Below are 17,069 nucleotides of genomic sequence, written 5' to 3'. Positions count from 1 at the left end.
ATAGTTCACAATTTCCCACGCATATATCTCGATCAAAACTCAACCGATTTTTATTAAGTTTGACTCTTTGTTAATGGGTTGGCCTCCAGATCAATTTGTCGTCTAAATCTGACAACTTAATTGTTGGTCAAATTTCATGTGAAAATGGTACCCTCATTTGAGGGATATTTTCCTACATAGACATAGGTCAACATTTACCACCCCCATAACTCGGCGAAGGTTTAGCTCTTTGTTTTTTTATTTTATACGTACCAAGGGCAAGGCCGGAGTATACTCCGTATTATAAAGAATCCATTTTTTAAAGCAACTCTGAAGTTATAGCCACAGCACCTGGCTGCCCAAATCCCTAACAATCCAAAATGAACAACAAAATAAATCCAAGTAAAACCATTAAATCAATCAATAAAATTATCTTCAAGCTACTCATGTACATTCAATTTGAGCTGCCGCAAAGTTTCTTGTTCTATCTCATTGATATTCAGAACATGTTTCTGTATATTTCAGCACCTAATCAGTCGTTAAAGTAATCAAAAACAAAGCCAAATTGTACGAATACATCAATTCGCGATGATTTCTCAACTCAGCTCCCCAACTTTCTGGCAAAGACACAACAAACGCATTTCGTCTTTTGCTTTGGCTTTTCCCCAGCAAAACACGCAACACGCAGCACCCAATTTTCCATCCACCACATTTTGCCTGCCCAATTTCTCAATTTCTGGCACAAGCACAATATCTAGCCAATTTCTCAGTGTGGTGCTCCCCAAAGATTTATGCGCTGCCCTGTTTTTGGTGGCTTCTTGGTGGCTCTGCTCCATTTATGTATTTGCTTTCAAATCAATTCCCCATCAATTTCGCGTCGCGGCTTTGCAGCAACAACATTTGCTTCTTGCCTCCTGCCTCCGACTGCATTGCAATTTATTTGCACAACTTTATGGCCGCAGCGGTAGCCGTGTGGCAGCTTCTCTTGCAACTCAACTCGTGGCAAAATTGAGCGGCCAAAATGAAAGCAAAACACAAATACACAAGCCAACTAGAACTCGAGTTGTTTGGTGGGGGGCGCCGAAGCAGTACAAGGAACTGCACTTGCCACACAATAAATGGCTGGATAAACTCAGCCAAAGTGGCAGCAAGAGATGCTGAGTGAGCCAGTTGCCAGTGCTCTGGGCCAGGGAGCAGACCTCCAGCTTGCTCCGCAGTGTCATCCTGCATATCTTCTTTTTTATTTATTTATTTATTCTTTATTTTATATTCGTTTATTTATTTTTGCATTATGTCATTTGCAGTGCAGCCGGCATAAAAAATTTTGCGACCGATTGTTGGTCTGGCCAGCAGTAGGTTTTTTTACTACTACTTAAAATCCACTTATAGCCCGCATTTCATCAGCGTGGAATACGGCAGGTTGTGAAGCGCAGGTTTTAAATGAAAAAATTCAATTTTTTACATACAACTGCCCATTCTGCTGAAAATATTGTAATACTTATATATTTTCATATACAAAATCTGGGCTAAATTTGAGTTCAACTCAAAATTGGCAGCAAACGAATTTGGTTGGATGCAATGTTTGGGATGTAAGCTATTTATGCTTTAGGGCCAAATCTCGGCTTTGGCTAAAGAAATGGCTTGCAGTCGAGGATCGACTTGGTTCTTTACAATTATTATTAACAGTATGACTTGTTAAACAAGACTGGCCCTTGGCTTAGATAATTTTATATCTTGGGATTTGAACGCCAATCCTCGTTGATCAGTTCCTTGATTTACCTGGTCACGTAGACAACTCTCTTGCCGATTAGGATTTTCATCCATGTTGCATCTATGTACATTTTTTTTAGAGCTTGACCTAGCGTGTCTTAAAGTCGACTGCTTTGAATCCTTCTTCTCATATTTTCACTCCGTTTACTTTACTTTAACCAACCACGAACCGAACCAACATCGAGTTATTATTGTTGTTTGTTGCCGAAATTCCCAAAGAAAATTATTTTGTCGGCCCATCTACGGAGTTGAACTTATTCAGCCGTGTTCTGTGTCCAGTCTGGGTTGACTCATTCATTCATTCGTCTCTGTCGCATTTCCCTTGCGTCTTGCCCCTTTTCTAATTTACATTTACACGTAAAGTTGGAAGTTTTGATGTTATGAATCGTCTTCTCGTTTTCCTTTCACAATTTCTTGCTGCTGCTGTTCCTATCATTATTCTAGTTCTTGCTGTTGTTGATGTTGTCTTGCCTGGCCTCGCCTCTATCTGTCCCTTTGGATAAACCATAATTACTTCCTTGAACGCTGCATTTTTCCTGTCTACTATCCCACTCATAAGTTTTCAACTTGATGTTGATTTCCTTTATTTTTTGTTCGTTTCGTTTTTTTTGTCTTTGTTTTATTTGGTCTACTACGCTCTGGTCGCTGGCAAGAGTCACTTGACAGTCAGTTCGTTTAGTTTTCAAGTGCCACGCCCCCTTGCGAAATGCCCACTGCGCCTCGAATTAGGGTGCCCCATTCTGCTGGCTGCCAAAGTTGGCGGATGAATATTAATTAAATGAGCTGCCGGAGTGGCCACAAAACTGCAGTTGCATTTGCATTTGGACTTGCATTCGCATTTGTTGTTAATTAATTTTGTGTGCAAAGAAAAGAAATGAATATTAAAAAAAATATTAAAGTGCCATCGGATAAACAAAGCCCGCAGGTCATAAAAAAAAATTAAATGGGCAGGAGGCGAATATGCTGTTGCGCTGAATGAAATTAAAAAAGGTGCCAACGCAGCCGGGCTGCCTATCACAATTTAATGGTCGTGAAGGCGTGGCTGAAAAGAGCAACAGTGTTGTCTACGGCTTTTGTCTTGCCTTCTGCTTAATATATGAGTGTGTGTATGTGTGAGCGTGAGTGTGTGTGTTTGTGTGAGGGTGTGTGGTGGGCGGAGTCCACCTACGTACGGCTGTTTGTCTGGCCTTTTTATAGCTGTCACCTTTCGGAAATAATCAAATATGTGTCAGTGGGGGACAGCACTTCGCTTCGTTTGCTTTAGCTTTTCTAGTTTTTCGCTAGCTATCTATTTTTCTTTGCGCATAAAGCACTTGCACACACTCGCACACACACACATACCTACACACAATGCAGGCGTAGAGAAAAAAAAATAGTAGTAGCTGCCCGAGCGCATTTGGTTTTTCGTTCGCTCTGGTTTTTACGCTCTAATTACGACTCCTACGAGCAGCCCCGCCGACCGCTTTTCCCCACGTGTCCTGCCTTACACAAACACACACACACACACACATACACACACCTTGCACCCTCTGCTCGGCTGTGCCCCGCAGTAACTGTTTTTATTCCCAGCTGGCGTAGCTCGTGTGCAATTGCCATGGCGCTCAGTCTAAACAAGGCTCACTTGCCTGCTGCTTTCAATTTGCAATGGCGGCTGTCATTTCAGCTCAATAGCAGCCGCCACCCGCTACCACCCCCGGGCATACCCATCGCCTCGCGGCTCCCCATCATTCATGCGAACTGCATTTTTAAATCGCTGCAGGTTGCGTTTTAAATTCTGCGTGCATCGCTTCATTTCAGACATTTATTCCGCATTCTTCCTTCGATATTTCAATAATTAAGCTAATTAAATGTATCATGTGCTGTTTGTTCAACGTTATTGATAACAATTAATTAGGTTTTTTTTTACAATGGCCAACATTGTACGATTCGGGAATTAAATTTTCCCATTTTCTGATTTCGAAATAAAATTTGCTTGTTTTTCGAGTATTTTGATGTATGTTAGTTTTAGTTACAGAGCTATTTAATTTGATTTTCATTCTTTGTGTGTAATAAAGCCCGTAAAATATAAGCTGTAAAATTGTTTATGAAAAATAATTGAAAATAATACTTTTTTTTTTCTCATAAAATTTAAATAAAGCTCAAATGCCACATAGTTTTTTCAGAACCAAAAGCTGCAAAGCAAATTAAAAGCATTTCATAAATAAATATCATGTAGAGAGTAATTTTCCAACTTTGGGCAGCTAATTTGATAGAACCAACACACAAACATGATGCAGCATAACGCAGTTAAGCCATTAATTAATTTAATAACAATTAAGCTTTAATTCAAGCTTATGAACTCCTTAAATTTACAATGCAGCAGCAGCACCCAAACGCAAATTTGCAAGCCAAAAAAACCCGAAACCAACAACAAAAAAAAACCAAAAACAAGCTGGAATATTGCAGTCGGGTTCTACGAACTATTTAATACTCTATCACGGTCCATATTAGCTTAAAATGCGTTGCTTGGAATCTGAATAACTAAATATTTTCAGATCAATCTTTAGCGAAGTTCAAATGTGGTCTACATTTGGAATTTGGTCACACTCTAAAAGTGAAGAGCCTTGGCCACACTCTAAAACTCTAGAAGAAATTAATTTTTTTGCCATTTTTCACGCCTTCAGTGGGCGTATAATCATCATGCTTTATTTGTTGCGTATGTACATGAGTATATATATTTAAGTTTCAAGTCTCATGCATAATATACCCTGTTCACTGTGTGGTGGGGGATTAAAAACAGACCAGCACTGACTGGCAAAACCGTATAATGAAATACACATTAAGTTAAGTTTTAAACATTTGTTAATTAGTGCGTTGATTCTTTGGCCACGGCAAACTGTTGGCCAACTTAAAGCCACATGCATTTCCGCAGCACTCTTCCCCTCTTCGCGCACGAGAAAGTTATTTAGCTGGGAAACAATAAACTAGCGATGCAACTTTCTTTCCAATTCTTTTTTTTTTGTTTTTTTTTGGTAAAATAAAGTTTATAATTACCATAAAATGTAGTGCTCAATTTTCTGCGGTTGCCCAGCACCGAACTTCCTTTTAACTGGCCTTGGCAAATAGTGTGGGCGTGACGGGGGATTTCACAAAACTAATACCAAAAAAAAAAAGGGGAGGGAGGGTGTATTACATAGATGTGGCAAGAATTTATTGCAAGAAATATGAGCAAAGCCGACTTCCAACGTCATAAAGCACGCACACATGTCGCCAGCCCTGGCAGTTGTCCACGTTCCAGCTGCCTTCTGCTAACCCTGCTGACCCCTGTTGCACCCTGCTGCCCCTGCAGCTGCTTTTGTCTTTGTTTTGCAGCAAACGTGCGAATATTTTTGCAACTTTCGGTCGCAAGTTGCACAGGATATGGCCAGGCATACGGTCATATGGCCAGCTAGAGCCAGCTTGGCGCTAAGGCCTGACACTAGGTGTTACCCAGCTTGGGCACGACTACCCCCTACCCCTACCCATCCCACTGCCCTAATGTATGGGTAGCTGGCAGCAAATGCGCTTTTGGTTTTTGATTTGTTTTTGGTTTTGCCTATTTGGGTTTTGCATGCTGAAATATGCTTTATGCGTCTGGCATGTGGGCGTGGCATTGCCACAACTGCTGCCAAATTCAATTCAATTGTCAACAGCCATAGCAGGAGCAGCCGGAAAAAAGGCAAATGGGCATCACACACGCACACATAGTACACGTTTAGCTGTGGCCACAAGGACAAACAGGCGGCAGTTTTAGGTTTTAGGCTTAGCTTGTTTCACGCACAACCTGCGTCCCCCCCTCTCGTTATATAATGTGGCATCATTTTGTGGTCAGCATTTATGCAGGACATGTGCATACACTCACAAACACACACACTTTCAGCCACACAACGTGCACGAAGCGTACAATTTGCAGGCCTTTTGTTGACATTTTGCACCCTTGCACCACCCACTTTATGCGGTTGCCCGCACTCACATTTGACTTTTTGTGAGTGGTAGCAACGTGGGGGCGTGCATTTAATGCACCAGCAATGGCTGAAGCGGCAACAAAGTCAAAAGTCCTGCCATGAGGTCAGCTGAGCTGCAGTTCATTTAAAATTTCACGTTGCGCATACGCTTCGTTGTACGTGGTGCACCACAAACTTAAAGTTTAACTTTACTTTTTGTTTAATTTTCTTTAACTCACAGCCAAAAGCTGTCCCTTTCTTTGTTGCTATTATTGCTGCAACTGCTGTCTGTTGCACATACAGCAGAGCACAATGACTATAGTTGCGAGGGGGAGGGGGAGCGGTGGCGGCTGCTGTGTTAATTGATCGTTATTGTCTTTGGCTGGGTGAGAAAGAATGTGGAGCGACCGGTTGACTTATCGAAGGACGAGGCCATTAGCAGCAACAAAACTGATACCAGGCAGCGCTTTTTGCTGGGGCGTTATTATTATTTCAGTCATTGTTGCCTACGCTTGTTGCTGCTGCTGCTATGTGTGTATGTGTATTCGTGTGAGTGTGGTTATTATTGCTGTTGTAGTTGTTGTTGTTTGTGGTTTGCGGTTGCTGTGGTTTTGCTATTTGCGGCATCTTTGGCTTGTCATGCGATGCTGACGCTGACGACGATGACGATGACAACAATAGCAAAATGTATTTTTTAATTGTACTCTCGGGTAAACATATATCACAGCAACGCACAGCAACAAAACGCACCATGAACCCAACTCAACTCAACTCATCTCAACTGAACTGAACTCAACTCAACTCAACTCGGGCAGCCAAACTGAGGAAGCGGAAATGACAGTACGACAATGGCGACAACAAGAACGGCAATGGCAATGCCAGCTACAGGATCTAGGAGCCCGAACAACTTCAACTACAGTTTGCCTACTTGAGAGAGCCTGTGGCTGTGCAGCTCACAAATGTGCGCACGGGGAGCCATACACGAGTGACGCTTAATGAAAGCGCAACAGACAACCACAACTCGCACACACACACACACATACACACTCAGGCACACACATAGAGTATAAGCAAAAGCACTGGACCAGAGCAAAGCGCAAAGAGCATTGAGACAAAAAAAAAATGTAAACCGCACAGAAACAAGCAGCAACAACATAGCAATAATAAAATTGCTGTTAAGTGGGGAATTGAGATGACAGTCCAAATTGCAGGGCCCCCCCGTAACATAGCTACGGAGGGCTGCTAAAAAAACTATAGGTCACAGCCAACAGTCATCTAACTAACTAACCGCTTTCAAAGAAAACGCCAACATACTGATTCAAGTCGAGTTTTTGCGTCGCATAATTGAGTGTTTTTTACAGTAAAACAAACATAATTAACGGCTATCAGCAACAAGGCGTAGAAAGAAAATCTTTATAGCTTTATTTTCCCCTGCTTTAAAAACATATGAGCCTATGCAAATGTATAATTTCCACCCATTGTTCCTATATGAGCTATATAATTAGTCGTTTGATTTTAAGCGGGTTTCCAGATGGGTTATCTCTTTAAGATATCTTGCAAAACAGCAGATTGTTCCAAACAAAATCTTATTATTCCCGCGAGTTTTCCCACAGAGCCATTTGTTCCTCTAGTACAATATTGATAAGATTTAGCTCATATGAAGGGAACGTTATGAAGCTTGCAACTGCAAAGCTTTGTCTAGATATCTGCTTAAGATATCTTGCAAAACAGAAGATTGTTTCATACAAAAACTTCTTTTTCCATCAATTTATCCCTTAGAGCTTTTGATTGAGACTTAGCTTAACATATACATAGTAGGCGCTTTTAAGTGCTAAGTTTGGTCTAAATATCTTGAACAACATCAAAGTAACTTATACAAAAATTTAAATTTAACCGATTATTTTCATGGCAGCTATATGACATAGTAGTCCGATTCCATGTTGAATCTGCAAAAAAGTATTGTAAATTAACGGAGCTGAGTTTAGTTATGTGACGATTTCCTTAGTTGATACTGATCGACAATATATATGTTATTCATGCAACGTCTCTTGCGAAAATCGATAACATCGATAGCAATTATATCACGTCGATTTACATTGCAAGTGCATGCAATTACAAGGTAATTAACATTGCCATTTAACCATGAAGCGCACAACGTGACGGCAACAACAGCAAACAATACGACCACGATTAATGTGTGCACACCACACTCACGCACATCCACACACATACATCCATCACGTTCAGCCATTTATTTATGTTGCTATATTATTTGTGTGTGTGTGTGTGTGTGTGTGTGCTGGCAAGCTCAAGCTGTTGTCTATTCTGGCCATTTGTCCTTTTGTTTTTGACCGTAAATAATAACAAAATTCACTTGCCAAATGTTTTGACTGTCAATTGTGTTTGTCAAATGACGCCTACACAACCCTTCACCTAGCCTTATGAATTGTACCATTTCTTGTTGTCTGCCTGGACATACATATTATGCCACATGCCTATCGCTTTTGCAATTGTTATAAAACTAATGCAGCCCTGTTGAGCAGCTCAGCTGCTTGTTGCACGTATTATTTGTGAACTTGTGCGCAGATTAAGTGCAGTCATTAAATCGTAATACCATTTATTGTTCTTGGTGCTCGTTAAACTGGCAATGGCAATCGAGAGGCCTGTAGCTAAGCCTCTTTAGTTGATTTAGCTTCTTGTGTTGGTAATGTTGGGCCAAATTTGGCCTAAAATCATCAATTTTGTTGCAAGAAGTCAATAGAGCAACTACTTAAAGAAACCTACTTGACTGGATCGAAGAGTGCTTGATCAAAGTAGCAAAGTAGTCATATATCCGTATACTAATGATAATAAGGATGCATGAGAAGAGTTTCAATTCGTGCGAGGAGTTTGTTAGGCAAGCTTCATTCGCTAGTCTTGGCTTTTTACTTGCTCTCGTACTACATGGTAATCCCAATTTGCTTGTCTCTTTTATTCACTGGCTCTCCTCTCAGTGTAATGTCTTGGCATTTACCCTCTCGTCGTATGGTAAGCCACATTCGCTAGTCTCAGCTTTTCACTCGCTCTCTCTTCAGTTAATACTCTTTACCTAAAGCTCACCTACTTATCTAAGCCTTTCACTCGCTCTTCTTCTAGCGTATACTGATTAGGCTAACTTACTCGCTGATTAGTCGCACGCCCTCTCTCAGTATTTTCATTCCCGCTCATACTCGATGACTAAAAATTCTTCACTTGCAACTTTGCTCTTATTATATTATAAGAACACTTTCAAATACGTGCAGCAAGTCCATCAAATATAGCATATGATTGTTGCATTAGGCACACGCATTACGTATACGCCGTTTGGGCCCGGTTGAGTTCGTTAAATCAAATACACCAAATATGATTTATTTCACGTAAAATAAACAATACTGAGCTCAACAGCGTCACATAAGCTAGCAAGTAGCGTGCTCTCGCATATATACACACTCACACGCAACGCGCTTACGCAGACACCTGTGTAAGCCGGCGAACAAATACATTTACATATGTGTATTGCGTGTGTGTTTGTGTGTGTGAGTACTGCTGCTGCTACTGTTTATGTGTACACATTCATTAAAATGTCGAACATCGAAAGTGCCCATTCAGGTTGTTGTTGCCACGGCAACGCCCACTTTATCCGCCACTGCAACGGCAGCTGCATCTGCAAATAATTGTCAGCTTACACGAGCTGAATGCAGCACACAGCACCAACAGCAGCAACCATAACAATAGCAACAAGAACAGCAACAGCAACAGCAACTGCAATTGCAAAGTAAAAAAAAAGTCTAGCAACCAAAATGAAACAATCACGTGCTCCATGAAATCTATGGAAGCGTGTATAAATGCACGTGAAAGTGGGATTGCAATGGCACTGGCAATGCTAACGAAGGGTGGTTGGATTGGGCAAAGCAGGCTAAACTAGGAAGGGTATCCTGCTGCCGCTCCTCTACAGCGTCCTGCTGATGCGGATGGGATGCGCTGCGGCGGAAGTCAAACGTTATTTGTAATGAAAACAGGGGCATGTGTTGCATATGTGTGCGTGCGTGTGTGTGGCTAACGATGCCAAAGTATCTCTAACGGTGTGTGTGTATGTGTATGCATGTGTGTTTGTGTGTGTGTCAAAGTTGGTGCATTGCCAACGCACTTCAGCAGCCAAAGCGAACGGCAGGGTTGTATCTGGAGTGTGGAGAGCAGGGCCCAGAGATATTTGAATTGCGTCAACGAAAAATGCTGCTGCACATGACGCGTGATTTATGTATTTTCGTCAAATGGCAGCCACAGCAGCCACCGCAAAAGCAACAAAAACATCAACGTCAACAACAAAAACAGCAACAACAACACAAGCAGTAGTTGCTGTGACGCTGCCATGAAATGCTAATGATGCCATGCCAGAGATGCTTTCATAACCGTCACGAGTGCGACACTGCCGCATCCTTGCCCTACAATCCACACACACACAGCACACACAAATACGAACACACTGCTTTAATATATGCATGTATGTGTCTGCTCATGTCTAATGTCTGTCGTTTTTCTGTGTTTTCCTTCTTTTTTTCTATTTGCAGGATCACAAGCTGAAGCACATGGCTGAGCTGCAGCAATCAGTTGTCACCGATCAGGAGACGCGCCATCAAATTCAGGCACAGATTTTGCAATGGGAGGAAAACCTTGAGCGCCTGCACTGTGAACAGTTCCGACTACGCTGCTATATGGCCTCGCTCCAGAGCGGCGAGCTGCCCAATCCAAAGGTGAGTTATGCGTACGATTATAACATCCAGCCCCACAACCCTCGCAAGCGCCAAATGGCAAAATGGCAATTGCCGCAATTTGTTTTACCTAACGGAAGCCACAGAAAGTTCACATAACGTGGCTGAGATTGCGTCAATTTGAATTACTTAGCTCCTGCTGCTGACACTCATGCTGATGCTGATGCTGATGGTTCTGGAGCTGCTCTCGTCTCTGTGGTGATAAACTGCGTACCTGAAACTGCTATTCAATGCAAAGTAGTTGTCAAGTGCACAGGATAACAGCAGTCTCTAGGGGGCCAGTAACAGGTGGTACTCGAAACTGAAGGAATAGCAAGAAGAGTTACAAGTCTATTTAAATCTGTTATATTATAAATGCAAAGTGAAGCTAGAGGGTTAAGCCTCGACAAAACTTGACAACTGGTTCAGTTTTAATGAAGTTAAGAGAATTTAAAGTCCTTAAAGAAGGAATTGGAAAGATTTTAACGAGTTAAATAGAGTCAATTCACGTTTGGTGTGCAAAAAACCATATTTAAGACAGACTTAGAGGCTTGAAGATATTTTTGCTTCTTAGGAGATACTTCCACTAACATTCACATTCATTTTAAGCAGACTTTCGTAATCGCATATAAATAAAACTAAATATCTAACAAAGTAACGCACCCACCTTCAATAATCATGTAATCAACCACAAGACTTGTCATAATCTTCTTAAAGTTTACACACTATAACAAGGCAGAAGTTGATTAAAAATCACCTAGACCCTAAGATAAAACGCACTTGTAAAACATCTCATAGACAGCCATAACGAAGCTTAAAACGCAACCCCAGCCACAAAAAGGGCACAGATTACAGCTCTTAGCAGAGAGTTTGGGGCCCCGTTGTCTATAATTGGTTTTACCTACTTATTTGTAGAGCGGCGGCAACAGTGGGCCGAAATTTCGATTGCTCGGACTAGTTGAGAATCCGAGACGTGTACAGTTAATCTCCATAACACAATTTAAGCGCCTTAAATGAGCTGCAGCTTAAAGGGTCAAAGGGCACTCTTGGGGGTAACTTCCAGTGGCAGCACAAGCAGCTCGAACTTTGCACTGCATTAAAAAGATTTGCGAGGCCAACCCAACGTGATGGGTGACGAAAAGGGTTGCAAGTTAATTGCGCTTTTTATGGCTTGTAGAGGAGAAGGTGCAGGGTTTTACGGGAAAAAAGGGGGCTGGCAGCCAGCAAATGCAGGGCTTTCAACTCAGCTACTCGCATAAAGAGCAACCACATTTATTATTAATAACCGCAAAACCCAAACAACTTCAACAGCACCACTTACACGAGAAAGTGCATGCACCGGAGGCTATTTACACAGCACACTCGCCAGCCAAGCATACACACACAAACACACACACGCACACAAACACTCAGCCAGTTAATGTACTTTGTGTGGTTGTCTGTATGTATTATGAAATTAATTATGTCATATCAGTCAGGTTGACCAAAATGAATCAGCCAGTTGCTCAGTAAACGCTTTTCCACCTGCTTCTGGCTCTTCATCAGAACGGGAATACAAATAGGAGTAGCTAAACATCAGAAACCTTTAAAGCCACATTTTCAGTAGTCTTTGTGGGTTTTCTTGCTTTCGATAACTGTTCATTTACACTCAGCAATTTTTGGTTTTAAATTTATGGGCATTATTTTTCTATGGATTATCTAAAATTGTAATGTCTCTTACTTTTATTTTTTTCTACTGCAGTCACTGCTCACACACGTGTCGCGGCCGACGAAGAACACTTTAAATAAATTGGGAGTTTTTACGGTGTCCTCGTTCCATGCCTTCATTTGCGCCCGGTCGCCGTCGCTGCTCAATAATCTGTTGGCTGGACGTGGTGCCACCAAGCGACGACCTCCGATGTTATCTCGCTCCAATAGCGGCTCCAGTCGCCGCTCCATGCAGGTAAGTTATATATAAAATTGAGCCCACTGCTCGTATACGTAATAAAAGTATATCAATTTTTTGAAACGCTTTTATGACGCCTCTGTCCGCTCATTTTTATTGCGTTTGAGAAGTGGGCGTGTGTATGTTTATGTGTGTGTGTGAGCATGCTTAAATAATTGAATTGTATTTAAGGCAGCGGAAACGGCATTAAAAGCCAAATTGAGCGCTAATGCGCATCTGAACGACAGCTGAATGTGTCACCAGCGTTCCACAGACTTCTCTAATGTACTTCCACGCTGACCGCTGTCGCGTATTTTTAGCATATTGTTGTCCTTTTTTTTTTTGTTTGGTGGTTGTGTGCGCTTCTTTTATAATTTAAACTTAATGGCCATCAGGAATTACAAAAACAAATTTATGAAGCTGCCAGAAAAAACACCCAATTTTTGTTTTGCTTGGCTGGAAGATTCTTTAGATAGCCATTAGGCAAATGGCAGCAGCAGCAGCAACAGCAGCAGCAACAACAGCGGCAAAAAACTAATCCAAAGTTCTGAAAATATTTGCATAAGTTACGTAGTTCGCTTTTAAAAAGCCAGTTTAATCTCGACAAAGGCAAACAGACAAATCACAAATATGTAAAACAGTTTTACAATTTACATTTCACAAATGCAGCTCTTCAGCTAAATGCTTTTTATTTGCTCTTCATCCCATTCAATAGTCAAATAGTCTTTGTATTGATATTTGGAATTTTAGGTATTTCATTTAGAAGCCAACCACACAAATAGCAATGAAAATAATTGAAATATGCAAAAATAGTAACAAATGCAATGCAGTTTGTGCTTAGCCTTAAGATTATCACAGCCGCAAATTGCATGAAGTATACGCAGCGGACATTTTTAAAGCCATTTAAGTGTATTAAACTATAAACTCAATTTGCGGAAATAGATGCTTGAAGTCAAGTTGAAATATGTGTGGATTTTCATACACTGCCAGTGGCTATTTTGGCTATGTCATCAAATATGCTGCGCATTTAATGAGTGTCCCGTATATTGACAACAAAACAAATAAATAGACTATCAATGCCAAAAGGATAAAAGGAAAGTCAAAATGCCCATTTGCTAGAATACTCAAATTAGTTTACCATGTTGTTTAGTTGGTTGCATTTATGTAGCAACACGAATTAAGTCCGTTCTTTCAATTTATTATGCTTTTTTTGTTGTTTTATTTATGGACTCGTTATGTATTTGATGCTGCTTATTTGATAAACTTCAATTAGAGTTGGCATTTTTGCATATACTTGTTTTTTTTTTTGTTTTAATGAAATTCATTTCATAAATTCAATTTGTTTCGATTATTGGCAAAATAATCTTGTGCGCAGCACTCGATACACACACACACACTCACACACCCATATATACACACACACCCCCGTTCACAGGGGCGTGCACACTTCATTTCCAATTAAATTTGCCAACGCAGCACAATTGCAGTCGCCGTTGCCAGTGAAGCCAAAAATATTCATGGTAAAAACAAGAACATAAATATAAATATATATAAAACGTTACTAACGTAAAATGAGACTCTTGGATTTGGCGTTGTAAATGCAGCGCTGAAAATTCATTGAATTTGAAAAATGTGCATTTGATTTGCTTGATATTTTTTGCGCAGTCAACTCGATTGAGTATGTGTGCGTGTGCATGTGCGTGTGCGTGTGCGTGTGTGTGCGTGGCTTTTCATTCTGCCAGCATGTCAGCTGCAATGCAGTTGAAATTGCAATTGAAAATGAAATGAAATCAAATTAAAGGTGTCCGCCAGCGCCGGTGGCAGCGCTCGCAACTGGCAATTATCGAGCAGTGCAAACTCTTTGGAAAATGGCCTTTAAACAATTTTTGTCACGACGCATTTAATTGGCCCATACTAGTTGGCCCGAAGAGAGGTGGCATCACGACACAAAATTGAATTACGCAACGAAGCGACAACTGAAAATTGACTTGTGCCACACCAACGGCTCAACCAGCGTGCAACTCGTTGTGGCATTAAGCAGCCAAAGTTCATTAATCGACAGTTCAATGTGCGCCCAGCCACAGGCAACATGAGCTGAAATTCAAAATTAAAACAGTTCCTGCAAAGTTGCATAATGCTATTGAAAATCCGCGCTGCGCGGATGCAGCTGCGATCTAAGAAAAAACTGCGCTGAGCTCAATTGAATGGTAAAATATTAAAGTTTGAAGATTATTTGATATATTCCAGATCGGCTTTAACGGTCAAGTCTAGCTGATTTTAAACGAAATGCATTCTGTATATTTTTTATATTTAAATTTTAAATATTTACATATGCAAGCTATTCAATTTTAAACAAGTAAAAACATGTCAATCGGGTATAACCGACTGCGTATACTCAATCAAGCCAAAAAATATTGTTTTTGCCGATTTCCAGCCCAGATAAATTTATTTTGCATCTTTTGAGAAGCTCCTTTTGATCTACGACTGAGGCAGATATAAATTTTGGCGATTTGCCACGCCTCCAACGGGTCTAGCCATATACACTCAGTACTATCTGGCAGACGAGCATTGCATAGGCCCCATATACTCCGTTTTCATTTGTAAACGAGCATAAAAAGTAAATTGCAATCACAAATTTATTGAATATTTTCCACAGAGATTTTTAAGAGTCTTTTGTATTCCGAATATTTCTTAATTATCAGACATAAAAACAAAAATACTGCGAATTGTTTGCATTTGGTAATCTCTCTTCCTCTCTCTCGCTCTGTCTGTTTGTCTCTCTCTCTCTTTGTGGGAATTTTTAACTTGATTATATTTATAATTTGCAATCTCTGCAGCTGTTGCCTTCGCATTTCACATCACGTTCAAGCCACAACACGAACAACAAAGGACAATATAATACAAATGCCTTCATTTCCTGTATATGAATATAAAGTTGACACCCAAAAATGCAACGCATTGCATATTTATTATTGATTTCGCTGTGTGGCATCAACTGTGCGGCATAATGACTTTGCAAGCGATATATGCCACAATAAACATATATGCGAATATATACATATATAAATATACGTGCTTATAAGTATATATATGTATGCAAAAGTAAGATGCCAACGTTGCCCAATTGTTATGCAATGCAAAGATTCCTTTCAGTTGATGCTGCTGCTGTCCCTGCTGTACATGTGGCAAGCCTGACGGATGTGCATGCAAATGTGGCATAGCTGCCGCTGTCGCTGCTGCTGCCAGTTTGTCTCTCTCTCTGCGCGTGTGTGTGTGTGTGTGTGTGTGAGAGTTTTGTAACTGCCAAACTAATTCAATTGTCGTGCAAGCAGTAAACTGTACACACACACAACAGTTGATAAGTTAATGTGGTGTGTGTGTGTGTGTGTACGCATTACACCTGTGTGCTGTTGCCTCGGGGCGCCTGCTGCAGCGGCAACGGCAATGGCAGCCAAAGTTATTCAGCCAGCAAAATCCATCGTCGAAGGCTGCCAATACAAATGCAATTTTCAGCCGGCAACAACTGGCAGCTGGGCGCCTGATTCGTTTACCAGTTGGCCAAACTGTTGGCTGCAGCACGGCGCCAACTTCACCTCCAGCTGCAGCTTTAGCGTTAACTCCTCCCCTCTTCCCATCTCTCTCACACACACAGAGAGAGAGACGATGATGCCGTTAAGCATTTTAACAGAATTTTCTTCAAAATGGTGTCTGTCAGAGTCCGTTGACTGCCGACTGCCTGCTGGCTGACTGCTGCTGACGTTTTTCATTACACATTTGCTCGGATAGAAATGTGTTTTTGCTATTTTTCAATTTTCACTTCCGTGTGTATGTGTCCCAACAACAGCCTTAATGACATTGTGTATGTGTGTGTGTTCGCCTGGCTCGCCTGTTTATCCAATCGAATTTTCTGCCTTTTTCCAGATGAATTCACGTGACGAGCCGGAAAAAACCTTCAAAGTTGCAATGCCCGACAATGCTTACTCGACAGTTTATCTACGTGACGCGATGTCTGTGGAGGAATTCCTTGCCAGCGCCTGCGCCCGTCGCAACCTCAATCCCATGGAGCACTTTGTGCGCGTCAAGAAGCGACGTGACATGGAGGATCACAATTACTTTGTGCCACATCGCAATGATCTGATTGAAAATTATGTAAGTAACCTATACCAGAAGCCCGGCACAAAGCATTCCCAGGCACACACCCACTCGCCTTGTGGGTGTGTGTCTGTTTGTGTGTGTGGGTGGCAATTTCGATTGAACTTTGAACTTTGCGCATGTATTTGTTGTTTGCTCAAAATTAAGGGCAATTAAGGAGTTGGGTTTTTCTTGTATCGACAAAAGAAACGTGAACCAATTCAAAGGATTAAATGCGATTTGTTGCCACAAACGATGTGCAAATGTTTCGGATTTACCAAAGACTTCTGAGATTTTCTTACTGGAATTAGGATTCAAGTTAAATAACAGTTGCAACTAGAGCAAAGCAGAGATTGAATTTCAGTTAAAATACTTTAATAACTGCCCTTAAAAGTATGCAACAATATTATTGACAATTAAATGCAATTATAAATGCAATGGACGTGTTAAGACACAAAATCCATTTTAATTACACAAATGACACCGTAATCTGAAAAACAATTTAATAACCATTAAAATTAGTGTCAATTTCAATTA

The 17,069-nt window shown here is 41.0% G+C and overlaps 1 protein-coding gene across 17 annotated transcripts in view; it reads left to right on the top strand.

Annotated features, from left to right (window-relative positions):
* The window catches only part of sif (still life), a 92,716-nt gene that overhangs the window by 45,471 nt on the left and 30,176 nt on the right, over positions 1 to 17,069 (top strand). For all 17 annotated transcript variants that reach the window (XM_064690102.1, XM_064690105.1, XM_064690104.1 and 14 more), the window contains 3 exons: positions 10,298 to 10,480; positions 12,219 to 12,419; positions 16,323 to 16,550. In XM_064690102.1, the coding sequence (XP_064546172.1) occupies positions 10,298 to 10,480; positions 12,219 to 12,419; positions 16,323 to 16,550 (612 nt within the window). The remainder of the gene's footprint in view (positions 1 to 10,297; positions 10,481 to 12,218; positions 12,420 to 16,322; positions 16,551 to 17,069) is intronic.

This window comes from Drosophila montana, unplaced genomic scaffold, assembly GCF_035044405.1.
Source record: "Drosophila montana isolate Dmon_TW-CO22-7 unplaced genomic scaffold, ASM3504440v1 contig_3231_1, whole genome shotgun sequence".
NCBI classification, from domain to species: Eukaryota; Metazoa; Arthropoda; class Insecta; order Diptera; family Drosophilidae; genus Drosophila; species Drosophila montana.
The sequence above is the reverse complement of the archived record's forward strand: the minus strand, read 5'-3'. Positions and strand labels throughout refer to the sequence as shown.